This window comes from Numenius arquata, chromosome 18, assembly GCF_964106895.1.
Source record: "Numenius arquata chromosome 18, bNumArq3.hap1.1, whole genome shotgun sequence".
Lineage (NCBI taxonomy): Eukaryota > Metazoa > Chordata > Aves > Charadriiformes > Scolopacidae > Numenius > Numenius arquata.
The window spans coordinates 5,379,321-5,394,626 of NC_133593.1; the positions used below are offsets into that span (position 1 = coordinate 5,379,321).

The 15,306-nt window shown below is 52.9% G+C and overlaps 1 protein-coding gene across 2 annotated transcripts in view; it reads right to left on the reverse strand.

The window, feature by feature from the left end:
• Positions 1–9,977, reverse strand: part of DTX2 (deltex E3 ubiquitin ligase 2) — a 31,665-nt gene extending 21,688 nt beyond the window's left edge. Inside the window, exons 1-2 of one of the 2 annotated variants that reach the window (XM_074160552.1) lie at positions 9,595–9,977; positions 5,087–5,672 (exon numbers count right to left, since the gene is read on the reverse strand). In XM_074160552.1, coding sequence (XP_074016653.1) covers positions 5,087–5,672; positions 9,595–9,901 — 893 coding nt within the window. In that variant the 5' untranslated portion in view covers positions 9,902–9,977. The remainder of the gene's footprint in view (positions 1–5,086; positions 5,673–9,594) is intronic. The other variant, XM_074160551.1, reaches the window with a different exon arrangement.
• Positions 9,978–15,306: the final 5,329 nt, after the last annotated feature.

Genomic DNA, 15,306 nt, shown 5'->3' on the forward strand with positions numbered 1-15,306 from the left:
CAGGAGTGCCCTCCTCTGTAATTAGCCAGCACAGGGCGGGGAAGAGGGTAGCTCTTGTCCCAGGGATGGATGCTTTGCCACACGGGGTGGGAAGAATGATGCCAGGAGCCCTGGGAGGTGACCCCGACTTCACAGACCTGGTTAATGGCACCGATACAAGGATATGACCCTTGTCATGGCACATTCCATCTACAGACTTCAGTGCCATCTGTGAGAGAGGCCGGATTCATTAACTGCGTTTAATACACGGGAGGAAACTAACGCACCAAGAATCAGAATCACAGAATCTCAAAATAACTTGCCCACATGTATTTAATACATTAGCAGCAGAGCCGAGGATATTAGCATCTATTTAAGCCTTGGCACTCCTCTCCGGGTTTTCCAGTGACTTTGACCCTCTTGAGAGCATGGGGAAATTAAACCTGCATTTTGAAGTGCCTGAGCTCCACCCTCTCTCACACCCGCATCCGCAGCAAGCAGGAAACATCTTTAATCACTGCCAATGCCACAAAAGCCCAGGCATGCCAGACTCCTCACAGCCCGTTCTGGGGGCTATTCCCGCCTGCCTATTAGAAATAACTGTCACAACCACACAGGGAGTTAGGCAGCTTTCCAGGATGAACTACACCACTTTCTCAGCCCTGCAGGAGAGAGGTCTGCTTCAGTGCTGCCATTTTTAGCTGTGTTTCCTAAAGAAACTGGGTGTACACAACTGCACCGTCTTTCACTCTCTCCCTAATAGCTTTTGAGCCCTTCTGCCAGTTGCAGCTCAGCTCCGAGAGGCAGGAGCTAGGTCATCCCTGCAAGCTTTGTGAAGATAAGCAGTTTTGTAAAAGCAAGTAATCCTCCAGGGCTGCTTCGGAGCCAAAGGCTGCGGGGTGAACACAACACAACCTTTATTAGACACCAGAGGATCCACTGCAGCCCACTGCTCCCTTCCCTTCGGTCTCTGAGCATGGGCCAGCACAGGAATTGCATGTCAGAGCTAAGAGCAATGCTGCACGCTGGATGCAGACAGAAACCCTTGGCAGGATAATTAGTGCAGGATAATTAGTGCTTCATCTTCACCTTCACAAAGGCTGCACTATTTGGTGATGTGGGGAAGGGGAACCAACCACCATGTCAAGCCCAGCCGAGGGGAGAAGATGGGGAACTGAGGGGATAAAATAACCCAGGAATGTTCAGGACTTAGGAATTAAATGAAACACATTGTTAGAGTTTGCTACTCAGGTTTCCCCTAATTCACAGAAATTAGAGTATTTTCTGACAGAACATGGGTTTCACGAGCCTGAGACTGTAACCCCAGCCAGGAGCAATTACACCCACCCAGCCAGGAGCAATTTCCAACTCAAACCCAGCACAGGGGTGACAGGGGAAAAGCCATCTCAAGCTGTCCCCTGGGGCTGAAAAAGTCCCTTTCACATACAGCACTGTACTGGAAGACAGAGGTTGCCCCCCTGCATGCATCTGGCTGGCTGGCAGGGAGGAGAGAGAGCATCCCTGGCAAAACTAATCCCAGAGGACTGGAGATCCAGACATCATCCGTCATCCATGAAGAGCCACCAACGCGCATCTTTGTTCTGCCTTTCTCTGGGGTCCATTTGGGTGAGTCCTCAGCTGCTGTCTCCCTCTGGGCTCAGCGCACAGCCATGGGCTCCATCTGCGATCCACACATGCTCCCACAGCGGGGTATGGCTTCCACAGATAAGTCCAGTGGAGAACACCAGTGTTGATGAACAAAAAGGGAGTTGTAGAGATAAAGACAGCTCCTGACATCCTGCCTGCAGAGCCACCTCCCTGACAAGTCCTGCAACCCAGCAGCATCCCCACATTTAGGCCAGGCTTGGGTTCTGCCAAGGGTTCATGTCTCACTCACCACGGCAAGCCCAGGCAGGGCACCAATGCTCAGGGCACACTCGCACCCCATTTGGGACAGACAGGCAGGAGAACCGGGACCAAGTCTCCCAGCGGGGGGTGCAGGGTTTGAGCAGAGGGTGCCTGTCACACAAGTCTGAAAGCACCCGCACGCTCCCTTTCAAGAGTCTCAAGAGCCTTCCCTGTATCGCACGTTCTGCTGTCCCCAGGTTAAATCTTTATTTAACTGTAGGATCCCTTCACATCCCCCCCAGAAAGGCTGGCTTGGCCAGGGGTTATGGCCAAGATCTCAGCCACCTCACCCCTTGCACACCACGAGCAGCTGAGCTGAAAAATAGGCTGCAACTGCCAGACCTTGACGAGCCATGGCATTGCTCATCCATGGCCAACGCCACCACCAGTACTGCAGCAGTCCCAGTCTCCGGGAGAGCTCTGCCCTCTGCTGCTGTCCCCAGGCTGGCCAACATGGAGGGGACCAGATGCTCCTGCCACAAAAGCCACCTTTAGCAGTGCTTGAGAAGGGACCGAGTTGGAGCAGCTGAGTGGGGAGCAGAGGGGCATATGCCAGCCCCAGAGGGCTGCTGCATTAACCCAGCACTCGCCTGTTGGAGGGTTTAACCAGCCCGAGAGCTGCCCCGGCAGCTCCTGAGACCCAGGCAAGGAGGGTGACACAACAATGTCCTCCCTGGCTGGCTGGGCACCTCCAGGTCTCCTCCTGGCTGTTCCTCTCCTCCCAGTCAGCATTGCCTGTGCTGTGGGCTCAGTTCATGGTAAGGAGCCTGTGCCACCCATCTCTGAACACCTCTCCCCCATCCTCCCCTCCTTTCAGGGCAGCCTGTCCCCCCATCAATAGCACACAACATACCCAGACCCTGATGGGCTCCAGGCAGGCTTGTGGGGCAACTGCTGCAGCATTTGGCTCTTCGTTTTTAATCTTCCCACCCCGAGAGTCACTTTGCAAACACACTGAGGCTCTGGGGAAGGATGGGGGCTCCAGGCAGCCCAGCAGCCCCACGCACTGACCAGCGGCTCCTGCGAGAGGGGGGGGATTTTGCAGCTTCTCCAGGAGATAGCAAGAGCCTTACTGGGGGCTCCTGCAGGCAGTACTGAGGTCTGAAGGTGACTGGAACAGAGAAGTAGTGTGGATGCTTAAGACGCCATGAAAAAACACCAGGTGCAAAGAAAGCACCAGAAAAGGACCGTGAGAAAGAAGAACAGGATGCGGCAAGTCATTTCACTCAGATGACCCTGAAGAGGGAAAGTCCTGATATAACACTACAGAAAATATCTCAAGATTCACCACCTCACTTAAAAGACAAACAAGATTCAAAATAAACCTCAAACCCCTGTGCCTCATGCGATTAGAATGTGCTTTCAACACCCTTCTAGATGTCTTATCTCTATTCACTCAGGGTAGCATGGACAGGTAGATCAGCCCTGGCAAGTCCCCCTTTGGTTTCTCGGGTGTTCACATGGCGGTTCAGCACCTGGATTATTTACAGTGGAATGCATACATTGTTCTGTACACTTCCAGCCATCTACAAACAGAGGGAGCAGTCAGACAGCCCTCGCTTGGTCCTCAGTTTAACGCTGGAAGATACTCGGTGCAAGTATTATCAGAGACAGGGCGCAAAGAGCTCTGCTAGCAAAGGCTTGCGCACAGAAAGAGCTAAGACCCTAAAAGCTGATTAGTGGCGATCTGGCTTAGTTTGGGCATCCAGGCTTCACAGAGGCCATCCCATAAGAACACAGAGAGAAGTGTCCCACTTTGTAAGGGTGACACTGATGTCCCCCCAGCCCCAAAAATCCCTGCTGGAGCCCAGTGCTGCAGCCCCGCTCCAGCCCAAGGGGGGACAATTGACCAGGGCTTGGTCCAGGAGCCCACACAGTGGAGAGGAGCCAAGCTGTCAGACCATGGGACTCTGCTTTTCATTTAACTGGCAACAGCCGAAAGACCTGAAGAGAAGTGAAGCCCTTCCTCCCACACCAGTAAGGTGCAAACACAGCCCTTCTTTGGCTCCAGCCACCCACTAATGAGAACTGAAATCCTGCACACCAGTTTCAGCCCTGCCAGAGAAGAAAGTGGAAAATGGTCAAAATGGATCAGTAGCCAGCACAGGTGACCCATCCACACAAGCTGGAGCATTTGAGGGGTGACAGCTCAAAGAATTGAGGAAAGCTAGACCTCAGCTAGCACTGCAACAACTGCCAGTCCTTCAAATGAATCAGCTTCCTCCAGAGAGCCGGAGCCCGCCCTGAGCACTCAGCCAGGAGAGGGTCACTGAAGAAAGACAAAGGAAAAGGACATGGTGAAACCCTCACGAGGCGAGGCTTAGCTGGATTTTAAATCACTTACAGACCTGCTTGTGCTTCCATCCTCCAACACCGTACCAGTGAAGCCCCACAGCACCTCAGCACATGCAAAATGAATGTCTGCTGTGGATATCCAGTGGCATCTCTGCTCTGCATCAGCATTTAGCCTGATGAATAGCCTGGACACCACTCGAATTGCTAGTGTCACCCCATCGATCTCAGATGGAGAGGGATCAATAAGGTTCAAGGTATCAAAGGAAGGGGAAAGTAAATTACTGATTTGGTTTTCTAATCATCTGCACAATGGATTAAAAAAAAATAATAATCTTTGATCAAATCTATATCTTAGGGTTGTGGGTTTTTTCTGCTTGTTCACCTTAATGTCCAACATGGACTTCCTGATTTTGTTGGAGGCACCAGTAGCTCTCAGCCACACACAGAGAGTCTTGTCATCCCTCCTTGAAGGAGCAGAGCTTTGAACACAGAGCTGTTTTCCACTCTATGTTTACTGCATACTTTGAATTAAATAAAAGCGTTCACAAGTCCCCTTTTCATTCACTCAGTCCCTCTCAAAGTTGATTTTAAGTGTAACCTGGAATACGATCATTCACCATTATTTTTCTCAAACCTGCATAATCTCAACCTGACTGCTTCCTCCAGCGGTTCAGGGAGACCAGTAGACAGGGACTATATTTCGAGGGGGAGAAAAGAAGGGGAAAGCAGAGAAGAAGCCTTTTCATCCACAGTACTGGACACAAAGGCACAAACCTCTCTCCCCTCTTAGGGAGAAGACCCTTGTAAAATCCTCTGGGACAGAGAAGGTCCCAGATAATGAAGACCTGAGCACGGCAGGTCTCAGACACATGCACAGTATTTAAAGGTGAATTAGGGTCTATACCTGACTCCGTTAGATGCAGACAGTCCTGTGCTGGGGCCCCCAGCTTGAGGCAAAGCCAAGGTGCTCTGTGCATTGAGTCTTGCTGTTGACCTTGCTCCAGACAAAGTCGGTTTGTTATAGGGCACGAAGCCGACACTGGAAGAACTAACTGATGCTGTCCTACCGGAAACCTGATGAGTAGCGGAAGAGTTGGGAAAGTTTATCATGGAGTGGCGGTAGCGCGTGGTGATGGGACCAGTCCCACTGTTTAGCCAGCACTGCTGGCAAGAACAAGCTGCCCCCGTGTGAAGAGGGGCCGGGGAGGCCGTCACCGGGTACGGGGCGTCCAGGCGCCTCTGAACGCTGCGGCGGAACCTCGTGGTCTTGTTGGTCTGGACTTGAGCCACAAAGTCAACTTCGTAGTTGTAGCCCATGGGTCCCAGATCTACTCGCTGGTGGTTCGTGGCACGGGCTTCCTCCAAGAAGATGCAGACGTTCATCTCGTAGGGAGACCACCCGCCTTCATCATTCTGCCACTCCCAGACAATGCCCTGCCCAGCAGCAGAGTCCCCGGGGAAGAGGTGCCTGCGGACCGCTCGCATTGTCCCTGCATGGGGAAAGGGGGGAAAATTAATAAATAAAATCATTTTGTGAGCAGAGAAGTAACACGGATCTGGTCTTAGGAACTCGTTTTTGCACAGATCTGCAGTGTCTACATCAGGGTGGCCTTCTTCACCTCTCCCTCAGCTAACAGACTTTCTCTTCCCCGACAGGGCTGGGTTTGCTCGTGAAGCTTAGAGAAAGGCAGCACCCCTGAGATCCCCGTCCCTCTGCCAAATCTGATTGCAGGCTGGCAACAGGTTCAAAAGCTGCTGGGAGGAAGGGTGGGAAAGGAGGGAAGGAGAGAGGATGCAGAGACAGACACACCCAAGCACAAAGGCACAGCGATCAAATATGCCTCCCTGACTTAAAAAAAAAAAAAAAAAAAAAAAAAAATCAGGCTGAGGCACAGATCTGTTTAAAAAAATCCAACTCCCACAGCCTTGACAACAGAGTAACTATAGAGACAGGACACCATCAGGAAGCGCTTTGCAGGAGCGCTCAAGGGGCTAAACACCCACTTCACTCACAAGGGTCTGGACAATTTTGCTCTTGAGGGAGTGGGTGAAGTCCCACAAGGACTTTGGAGAGCGGTCGGACAGGGTCAGCTTCTCCAGGCTCTTGACTGCTGGGCAACATAGCAAGACTAGAGAGGAGAAGCCAATGAAGTAATTTGGAAACTGGAGAGAGCAGCTGTTCAGACAAAGGGTGAGAAATGAAAGCAGAGACGCTGCTCTTGCATGGTCGCTCGACAGCAACAGCAGGAGCTTGAAATCCCCTGGAAGCCTGGCTCTCTAGGGTGACTTCACTCCTGGTAACTTTATTCCTTTCTTAAAAAAAGAAAAAGCCTAATGAGAGGGAAGTAAAGCCACACAACAGGACAGAAAGCTTTGCAACCTCTGCAAAAACGGGTTCGTACAGCAGGGTCAAAACCGCTGCCGCTGGGAAAATCCTCAGCAGCGCTCAGCACTGAGAACGAGGAGCAGGAAACGCTGTGGGGCAAGCAAGTCTGGGGATGCAGGCAGGTGGGGGTGAAGAGGGGTGCAGCGAGTCATTAAGACACAGGAGTTCAGACAACAGCAGCAAGAGGAAAAAAAAAAATAAAATAAAGCCTCCTAAGAGGTCATGAGAGTTATGACACTAAGCTCCAGGACCACAGGTAAAAGTAGCATTTGCACCTAAAGCCTGCAGAGAACTGCCCCAGGATGTTGCTCCGTGGGGGATTCTTGTGGGAAAAGACCTTCCCCTGGCATAAGTCAGGGCAGAAGGGGTCAGCAGAACCAAGGTGGCCTTCCCCAGACAGTAATCAATGTCTTCCACGGGAAAGCAGATGAAACAGCTAAAAGCAAACTCTAGCAACGACTGCTCCTATCCAGCAAGCCCTGCCAAGTTTTAGGAACACAAACCGATTGCCTCAAGAGGTGGATAACATCATGGATGACCCCCCCTAAAAGCAGGACTGGGGATGAGACTGGGCTGGAAGTGAGATGGTGAGAAATGCACTACAATTAGTGATGGGAGCAGGTTCCCTGCACTCAGGAGAAAGGGGATTACCACAGGTAAAGCAAGGTGTCAGAAAGCCCAGTGGGACACATCTCAGAGGGTTATTACCAAGCCTGCCTCTGTTCCATTGGCAGGTCAGAAGCTAAAAGAAGCAGAGAGGACTTGAGGAATTTGTAAGCAACCTGTGTTTTTAACACCCCCAAACAGCAGCTGGGAGAAGAGCTTTTAGGAGTCAATAGCAAGACCAAAGCCACGCACTTGGAAAATGTCTCCCTTCCTCCAGGCTGGCAGGGAAACTGGCATTCCTCTCCAGGGTGGGCAAACAGCTGTGGCGAGAGGACAAACTCCTGCTGCTCCCTTGCATTCGCTCCCAGCTAATCTGCCTCCACCAGCAGCTGAAACCCACGGCTAATCCTGCCCACAAGATCCCCCTGCACAGCTGTCATTGCCTGTTGGTGGGGATGCTGGTCCCGTTAACACTGGCTTCCTGTTATTCTCCCTGGCTTCCTTTGAAGAGCTTATTTGTCTGTCTAATAGCTAATGAGCAGAATACAACAGCCTATTTTTTGCTCTGTTTAAAGATTTTTCATGGGGATGTTTCCTGCAGAGATTCTTTTCTCCAGCACATGACAAAGGTCAGCTGGCTGCTCGCTCAGAAAGGTTCACGTTTAAGGCAGAGCCCCACAGAGAGAAAAATCTTTGCTTAGAACTGAGCCACTGAAAGGGGATATGAGAGTGTTTCCAGTAGTCACACTGCAGAGCACACAGGCACCTGTGGAGGGAGGCTCACAAACCCGGCCACTCTGATCAGCAGCCCTTGGAATCGGTGGGAAACACTGCGGGAGAGCCATGAAGTTTTGTTATTAACCACAGATCTCGTCCAAGGAAAGATGAGATCACGTCAGCCAACATCATTTCCAAAATTGCATCGGGCTGTCCCCCAAAGATGACCAATTCCAAACCATCCCACGATGGACAATATTTGCCAGGTGCTTTGAGATCTTTCGCAAGGGTATAAAGAGATACAAGACCTTCGCAGTGAGACAGCTCTACTTGTGGAGAAGGATGTCCCATTCACACTGGGACACATCTTCCACCCTGCCACAGGCACTCTGCTTGCCCTCACCAAACTGGGCCATTTCCTGACAAGGGACAGCCCAGGGCCGGCTGAAAGGGCAAGAGGCTGGAAGGTTCCTCCACAAATTAGGCATGAAGAAAACAAGAAACAGTCACTGGTGCCAGCTCTGGTGGTCCATGCTTGAAGCCACAGCCTCAGCAGGGCTTCCAGGTGCTCAAACAGGCCACGCTGAGCAGACCAGCCAAAGCATCCAGCTAAGAAACATCCTCGCCCAGGATACTGCTAGAAAAACTAATCCTAAGGTCACCGAGTCAGAATAAAAACACGGATGCAGCTGTGATGACCACTCACATTTGCTCCAACCACTTCCCTTTCCTGTAGGACGTGCCCAATTTGGCAGTTGATTCAAGATATTGCTCTCTTATTGCTTCAGTTGGCAAGAAACCAGTGCACTGCCCATCTCTAAAGCTTGGGGTGATGCTTAACAGCGTTCTGGGGTGATGGGAGAGTTGTTGGCAAAGGGGAAACTGATACACAGAGAACTTTCCAAAATAGCCATTCATTTGGGGTGTGTAATCTGGGATCTCCCTGGATTTTCCAGGGATGAAGAGCATGCATTCCACCCCTGCCCCCTTTCTAAGCCACAGCTGCTCAGCACATCTGGAGCAAAAGAGGGTAGGAGTCATTTCAGCAGATTCTGAGCTGGTAGCCTCAGTGACCCCAAGAGAGAGGAGATGAAAATGAAAATTAAGTTTCAATCCTGCTATTAAGCCCAGCCTGCCCTTTCCTCCCCGGGAGGAAGCAAGCCAGCCTCCTATAGCACAAGTGCGGGGAATATTCTGCTGCAGCATGACGGCGTTCTGCGGGGGCTGCAGGCTTTCGCAAAGCAGCTTGCGCAGGGCGGCATGCCAAGGTAAAGCAGCTGGCACTCCAGTTGCAGAGGGAACAAGGGATCCAAACGGGAAGGTTTGAAGCGTGAAAAAAAGGCCTTTTTATGCGAGTGGTCTTGAATGGATGTGGGTGGGGGTAGGAAGAAAGTTTCTAGCTCTGAGGGTTCTGGCTCACAAGCTCTGAGCTCCAGAGGTCCCATGATAAGGCTCTGTGAGAGATCACCACTGCCTGCCTGCACCCAGACCCGCAGACTCACGCCAGCCAACATTGATTTTCTCACGTGCTAATACACTGGGCAGCAGACAGCATCAGGAGAGAAGCAGACATGCCACCTCTCACAGAACTGCCCAGCAGCAGAGCTTTGTAGGGCTCTCCTACACAGCACGAGGCCCCACTTATCTCCAAGCTCACAAACAGCCTCATCAAAACCCCAGCAGGGGCAGGGAAGGTTCCTTACCTGTATCCTGCCGGAATTGCGTCAAGCTTGGGATGTCGATGACATAGGGGGCCAAGACAGGATCCACGTGCCCCAGAGGGATGCTGCTGACAAGCCCTGACCCTGAACGCTGGCCCTTCTGCTGAGAGGCCTGAAAAACCTGTTCAATGTAGCTGCAGACGTTCCCTCGGTACGGCCTCCACCTGCCAAATTCATCCTGCCATTCCCACACCGCCACTGCTGTGGAGTTGCTGCTGTGCCCCGGGGCAGATCCGGGGAGTCCGGATGGCCCGGCTGAACTGCTTCCTGCTCCCTGAGCTGCTGCCATGTTCTTCCCTGAGGTCTGGGCACGCCGCGATTGGAAGTGGCAGCTCCACCAGCTGGACTTACACCATTTTCTTCTGGGGGACCTGCAGCAAGAAATAAAGAGAGCACACAGAGCTGAGAACGATGCCCCAAATCCACCCCACCCTGCAACCACACAAGCCATTTAAGAGAGGGAAACAAGCTCAGCCTTTCATAGAAGATGCTCGCTATGCGTTCATGAGACTACAGAGAAGTGGACTGGTCTCAAAACCCTCTGGTTTAGGGCAAATGAGGTACCACCCCCCACTCCCTGCCAATGCTAGCAACTTTTCTTGCTAATTTAGAGCAAAAATTCTTGGGGGAGGCTCTGCTTCCTATGGTTTGTGGCACCAAACACCACCTGAGTCATTGCAAATCTGTACAAAATCAGCCCAGCCCAGAGCCACTGCTGATCTGCAAGCCCTGACCTGAGTTCAGATGCTCACTAGCCAGGAGCGTGCCAAGGCAAGTGGCCACTCCGCATCCCTCCTCGCCCATGCTCATCACCACTCCTGGCAGCGTTATGCTCTGACCACCTCGACATGAGCTGCCAGCTTGTGAGCAGGAGCTCCCCAAGCTCTTGTCCACAGGAATGACTTGGTTACACAAGTGGTTCCCAAAATCTTCTCACTGATCTGAGCTCCAGGGCTACATCATCAGCTCCATTCGGGCTTCTGACCTCTCAGTTTTGATCCAGAATCAGCCCCTCGATTCCTTCTCTGCAGCGTTATACACAAACACAAAGCCAGAAGACAATTCTTTATGCACAGTCTGCCAATCACAGTCATAAATACGTTGAGCATGATCCGAACAAAGAATGGATGGGAAGAAGTATGGAAAGAGGAACACAGGGCACAATAAACAGCCTGTGCTAAGGGGACTGATTTAGCAGGTCTTCAAGATCATACCACACCTAGCTACAGCTTCTCAGGTTGGAAAAGAAGGAACATCTTGAACCAAGGGACAATCTGCATCAAGAAAGACTCGAGGCAGAGACTCAAGCCATTAAGTAATGATTAAGTAATGGGGAAGAACAGAGGATGGGGTAGGAGTCTTAAGGCATCCAGATAAAGACACGAATACCAGTGAATAAATCCTAAGTCATGGAGTTCCTCACAGAGACAAAAGATCACCACACTTAGCCCCCAAGAAATGTATAAAAGCAGACCTAAAGCCATCATGTGGTCATCAAGCTGTCCAAAAGACACCAGAGGTCTGATATTTGGCATTCCTTGTCTGCTGTGTCATTGCAAGGAATCCTGTCCAGACCATCTGGACACACATATGTTGGTGTCTGAAGGCCAGACAGACCACTTGGAGATCCCCATGCTGGTGCTTGTGAGCAGGTGGGTGTGACTGCAAATGAGCAAAATTCATATTGTTTTAAAATAAAGTCGCCTTCTCCCTCCTAAGGCCTCGCATAATTGATTGCTCGCTTAACTCCTAGCAATCAGCAGGGAGCTATGAGCTTCCTTCCCGTCAAATGGAAAAGTTCACGTCTCCCAAGAGGCAGAGCAGCAGTGGGTGGTTTCCACCGGAGGATGCCATCTGCGCGGAGAGTGACATCCCTGCCGGATGGGGGAAGATCCCACGCGCCATGGAGCGTCCCATCCATCATGCTTGTGTGGCTTGCAAACTTAAAAAAGAAATAGAAAAAAAAGAGCCAGCGAAGAACAGACACGCCCACATGTCTGCATTTATAAGAGGAAAGCAACACTTTCTCCAGGAATTCATTGTAAATTAGTTTATGAGCTGCTCCGATATTTTTACAAAACACCCCCAGCTCAACCGGTGTTGGCGACAAATCACTCTAGATCGCCAACAGAAGACCCTGGTCTCTGCAACCGGTCTTTCTGACGTAATTCGTTCTCCCCTAATACACAAAGGACTGTTGTTTTACTGCTCAAAACAGCAAATTAAAACTTGAGGTATCGAACCCGACACCTGACTCTGCCAGCTCTTTTTATGGCAGGTTTCACACCAACACATCTCCTCCTCAGGGACCACCTGCATGTCCATGCTCGGCTTGGACCAGCGTGAGCCAAAGCAGGGCTGCAGGGTTTTCTGCCCTACCCACCCGCGTTAGGTGCTTTGAATCCCAAACAGAGAACCAACACCTTTTTTCCCCAAAAAAAATTGTTGTTACCAAATATTCATCTGCACATCCTACAGCCACAAGCAGAGGGGAGGCTGTTTGGAGGGAGTCGGCGATTCTTTTTCCTTCCTTTTTGAAACACAGCAGCAGGAAATGGAAAAAAAAATGTTAAAAAAAAAAAAAAAAAGAAATAGGGCACCCCAGGAAAAAAGCCACCGCCTTGACGTGCCACCTCGCACTCTCTGGGACACTGGTGGACAACAGCCGGGTGACAAAAGCCTACTGCTCGCCCCCTCGGATGGCAGCGATGCTTTGAACCCTGGACCACAGGCAAAGATACCCGGACTGGCTGCACGCGAGCGTCGCGTGCTCCGACATTCGCTTCCCCATCTGAACGGAAAAATATATCCTGTGCTGGGACTGCTGGACCAAAGGAGGAGCAAGAGGCGTAGTCCAGCCTCCTGCCAGCTCTCGCTGCTGAGCGCCGCCTGAGCCAGCAGCTGTTTGCAGGGATTGGGAAGGGAGGAATGCGGGAGAGCTTCAGTAAGCCAAAATTTCAAGGCAAACAAGAGAAAGGAAAGGCCTGAAGTTGCAGTTCCTTTCCCCTCTCCGTGAATCCAGCGGCACACAAATACTGAGAGCTGAGAAATTCAATACCAGAGCTGCTCATACAGCTTTCAGCCTACCCCCTTGTGCTGCCGTGTGTGTTAAACTGAGGCAGAAAGGGTTTGGGGCAGGCAGCAAACAGAGCTGTACGGAGACGGCTGGCTGTGGCTCGGGATGCATTACACATCCCATTTTACCAGCACTGCATTTTGGATGCTAGCAGAACCAGTTTAGATGCTGCTCCCCCATGCTCTCTCTGTCCCGGGGAGACTGGCAGCCTGGAGAGTAACTACACGTCTTTGCTAAAATCCCGTGGATCACAACACTTCACCTTGAGCTTTAAAAAAAAGCCTTAAAAGCCCAAAGTCATACCAATCCCTAAAAGCTAGCCCTGGCTCCAATGAGAAATCCTACAGGCCGCCTTGCCCCAAATGAAGACAAAACCCCGACTGCTTGAAGTGCAAACTTAAACATTCCAGCCAACTGCCCTCTCCTTAGGAGGTAATTCGTAACACAGACTCAGATCCTGAATTTGCATTTGTTCCGTTGGATCTTTGCGCCTCAGCACCAGCCTCCGAAACGTCTGCCCACATGGCTTTAATCAGGGACTTGGACAGGAAAAGAACTGGGTGCGTTTCGGTTGTGTTTCCCAGCAGATTCGCTCCCTGCTCCTCGAGCTCCGGCAAATGGTGGTGAGAAAGCTGGGGAGGGGCAGGTGGGAATTAAAGCATTTGAAAAACATGTTTAATTCTCAAACCTGTTCTACTTCCAGAAAGCAGAATTTTCTTTCGCTTCAAATGCGGGATCTTGAAATTCATGGTTCTGAGATGATTTCTAAAAATGCCAAGTCCCTTTTTAAGTTTCTGAACTGAAATTGCCAGCAGCAATAAAAGTTTAAATGATACGCTAGCCTGTACCTGGAAAAGAAAGGGCCTCAGGAGCCCTGTGTTAGAAAAATAAAAATCACCGCATAAACAGAGAGTATTCAGCAGGTTGCTCAGAACAGAGGGTGCCCAGACGGGATTTGTTAAGTGTCACAAACACCGCGTGAGAGATGGGACTGGAAGGGACAAGGAGCCCGAGGAGAAGATTACACAGGGATTAGGAGAGCACGTAACACGCCGGGAGGCAGCGGGGCTGTAATCAGCCTGTGACCCTGAGCAGGGCGCATGACTGAAGCAGAGTTACAGGTGCCCTGTGCCACCCTGACCCCAAATCACCCAGACAGGACCCCCCCCCCCCCCCCCGCAACCCTCCACACCTTCTGATCTGCACTCCTGGGCCCAGCACAACCCGAACTGCGAATGCAGAGATGAAACAGGGTTTGGAGCTCTTTCCAGGTAACTCCTATCTAACCACCTCCTTCCCTACCGGCTGGCACGCAGCTTGAAGCAACCTGGGAGTAAAAAAAGAGCAAGGGAATAGAGAGGAGGTCACAGTAATAACTCCAGCCACGCAGATCGATCTGCCCTCCACAGCCCTGCCTTCTCCCAGCCTTTGCTGGTCCCCGCGGCACAAGGCGGCTGAGCTGACAGTCAAAAAAGCAGAAGAAATAAAACCCGACTGCTCCAAACCTGGACTCCTTCCATCCAAAACAAGCTTCGAGAGAGTCCCCTTCGGAGGAGAAAATAAAGACCGCAAGTGAAGCGGAACAAAGCGTTTGCCTACCAGCTGGGCAGAGGCTCACTTCAGGCAGGAACGACTCGGAAAGCTGAGGCAGGGAGAGGAGGGCAGGTACACCTGAAGACAGGGTCAACCCCAGCACCCTGCTCGCTCGCTCCAGGGCCCTCCCGGGCACCAGAGCGGATTATTTACTCCTGGGGAGACCCCTTACTTGTGGGAGCACAAACCTGGCAAGACCTGTAGGGCTCCTCCAGCTTCCCGAAAGCTCTGAGTAGCACCAGGAGGGCTCTTCCCCTGCTTCCAGCCCGACTGCCGGGAAAAGCAAGGGCAAGTCCTGCCCAGGGGAGCCTGTCGCCGGGGTCCAGCCCGGCCCGGGCCCGTCAGAGAGCTCAAGCCCACCCTGGAAGCACCGACAGCCCCCCCATAGCAAGGCACACACCCCCTCCGCTTGCAACACCCGGTTATACCGGGGTAGGACCCTCTCACGGGCCCGCCCTGGGCCCCGCAGCCGCCGGGGGGGGTTTGTCCGGGTGGCACCGGTCCCCCCCCGGGTGCAAAGGAGGGCCCGGGGCCTGTTGCAGGGGGACCCGCGCCCTGCTCCCCCCGGCTGAGCGGGTTAACGGCCTCCCCGGGGCGCGGGGCCCTGCACCCCGGGCCCGCAGGGGAAGTCCCGGTTCCCGGCCGGGCTGAAGCGGCCCGAGAAGGGGCGGGTGGGCCCGCGGCGGCCGCGCGTCGGTACCAACCGATCTCTCGCAGCCGCGACGGCTCCGGGGAGGCCCCTGGACGGACGGCCCTGTTCCCCCCCCTCCCCCCCGCCCGCGGGAAGGGGGTGCCGGAGCTGTTCGCGCCCCCCCCCACCCCCGCCTCTGTCCCCGGCGGGGCGCGGCGCTGCCCTCTCTCGTCCCCGTCCCCCCGCGCCCCTCACCCCGAGTCCCGGCGGCGGCCGCTTCCCGGCCCGCGGCGGCGGGAGACACCGCGCGTGCGCCCGCGCGGGCGGCTGGGGGATGTAGTGCGGGGGGCGGGGCCGGCGGGGAGCGGGGAGGGCGGGGCGGGGTGGGGAGGAG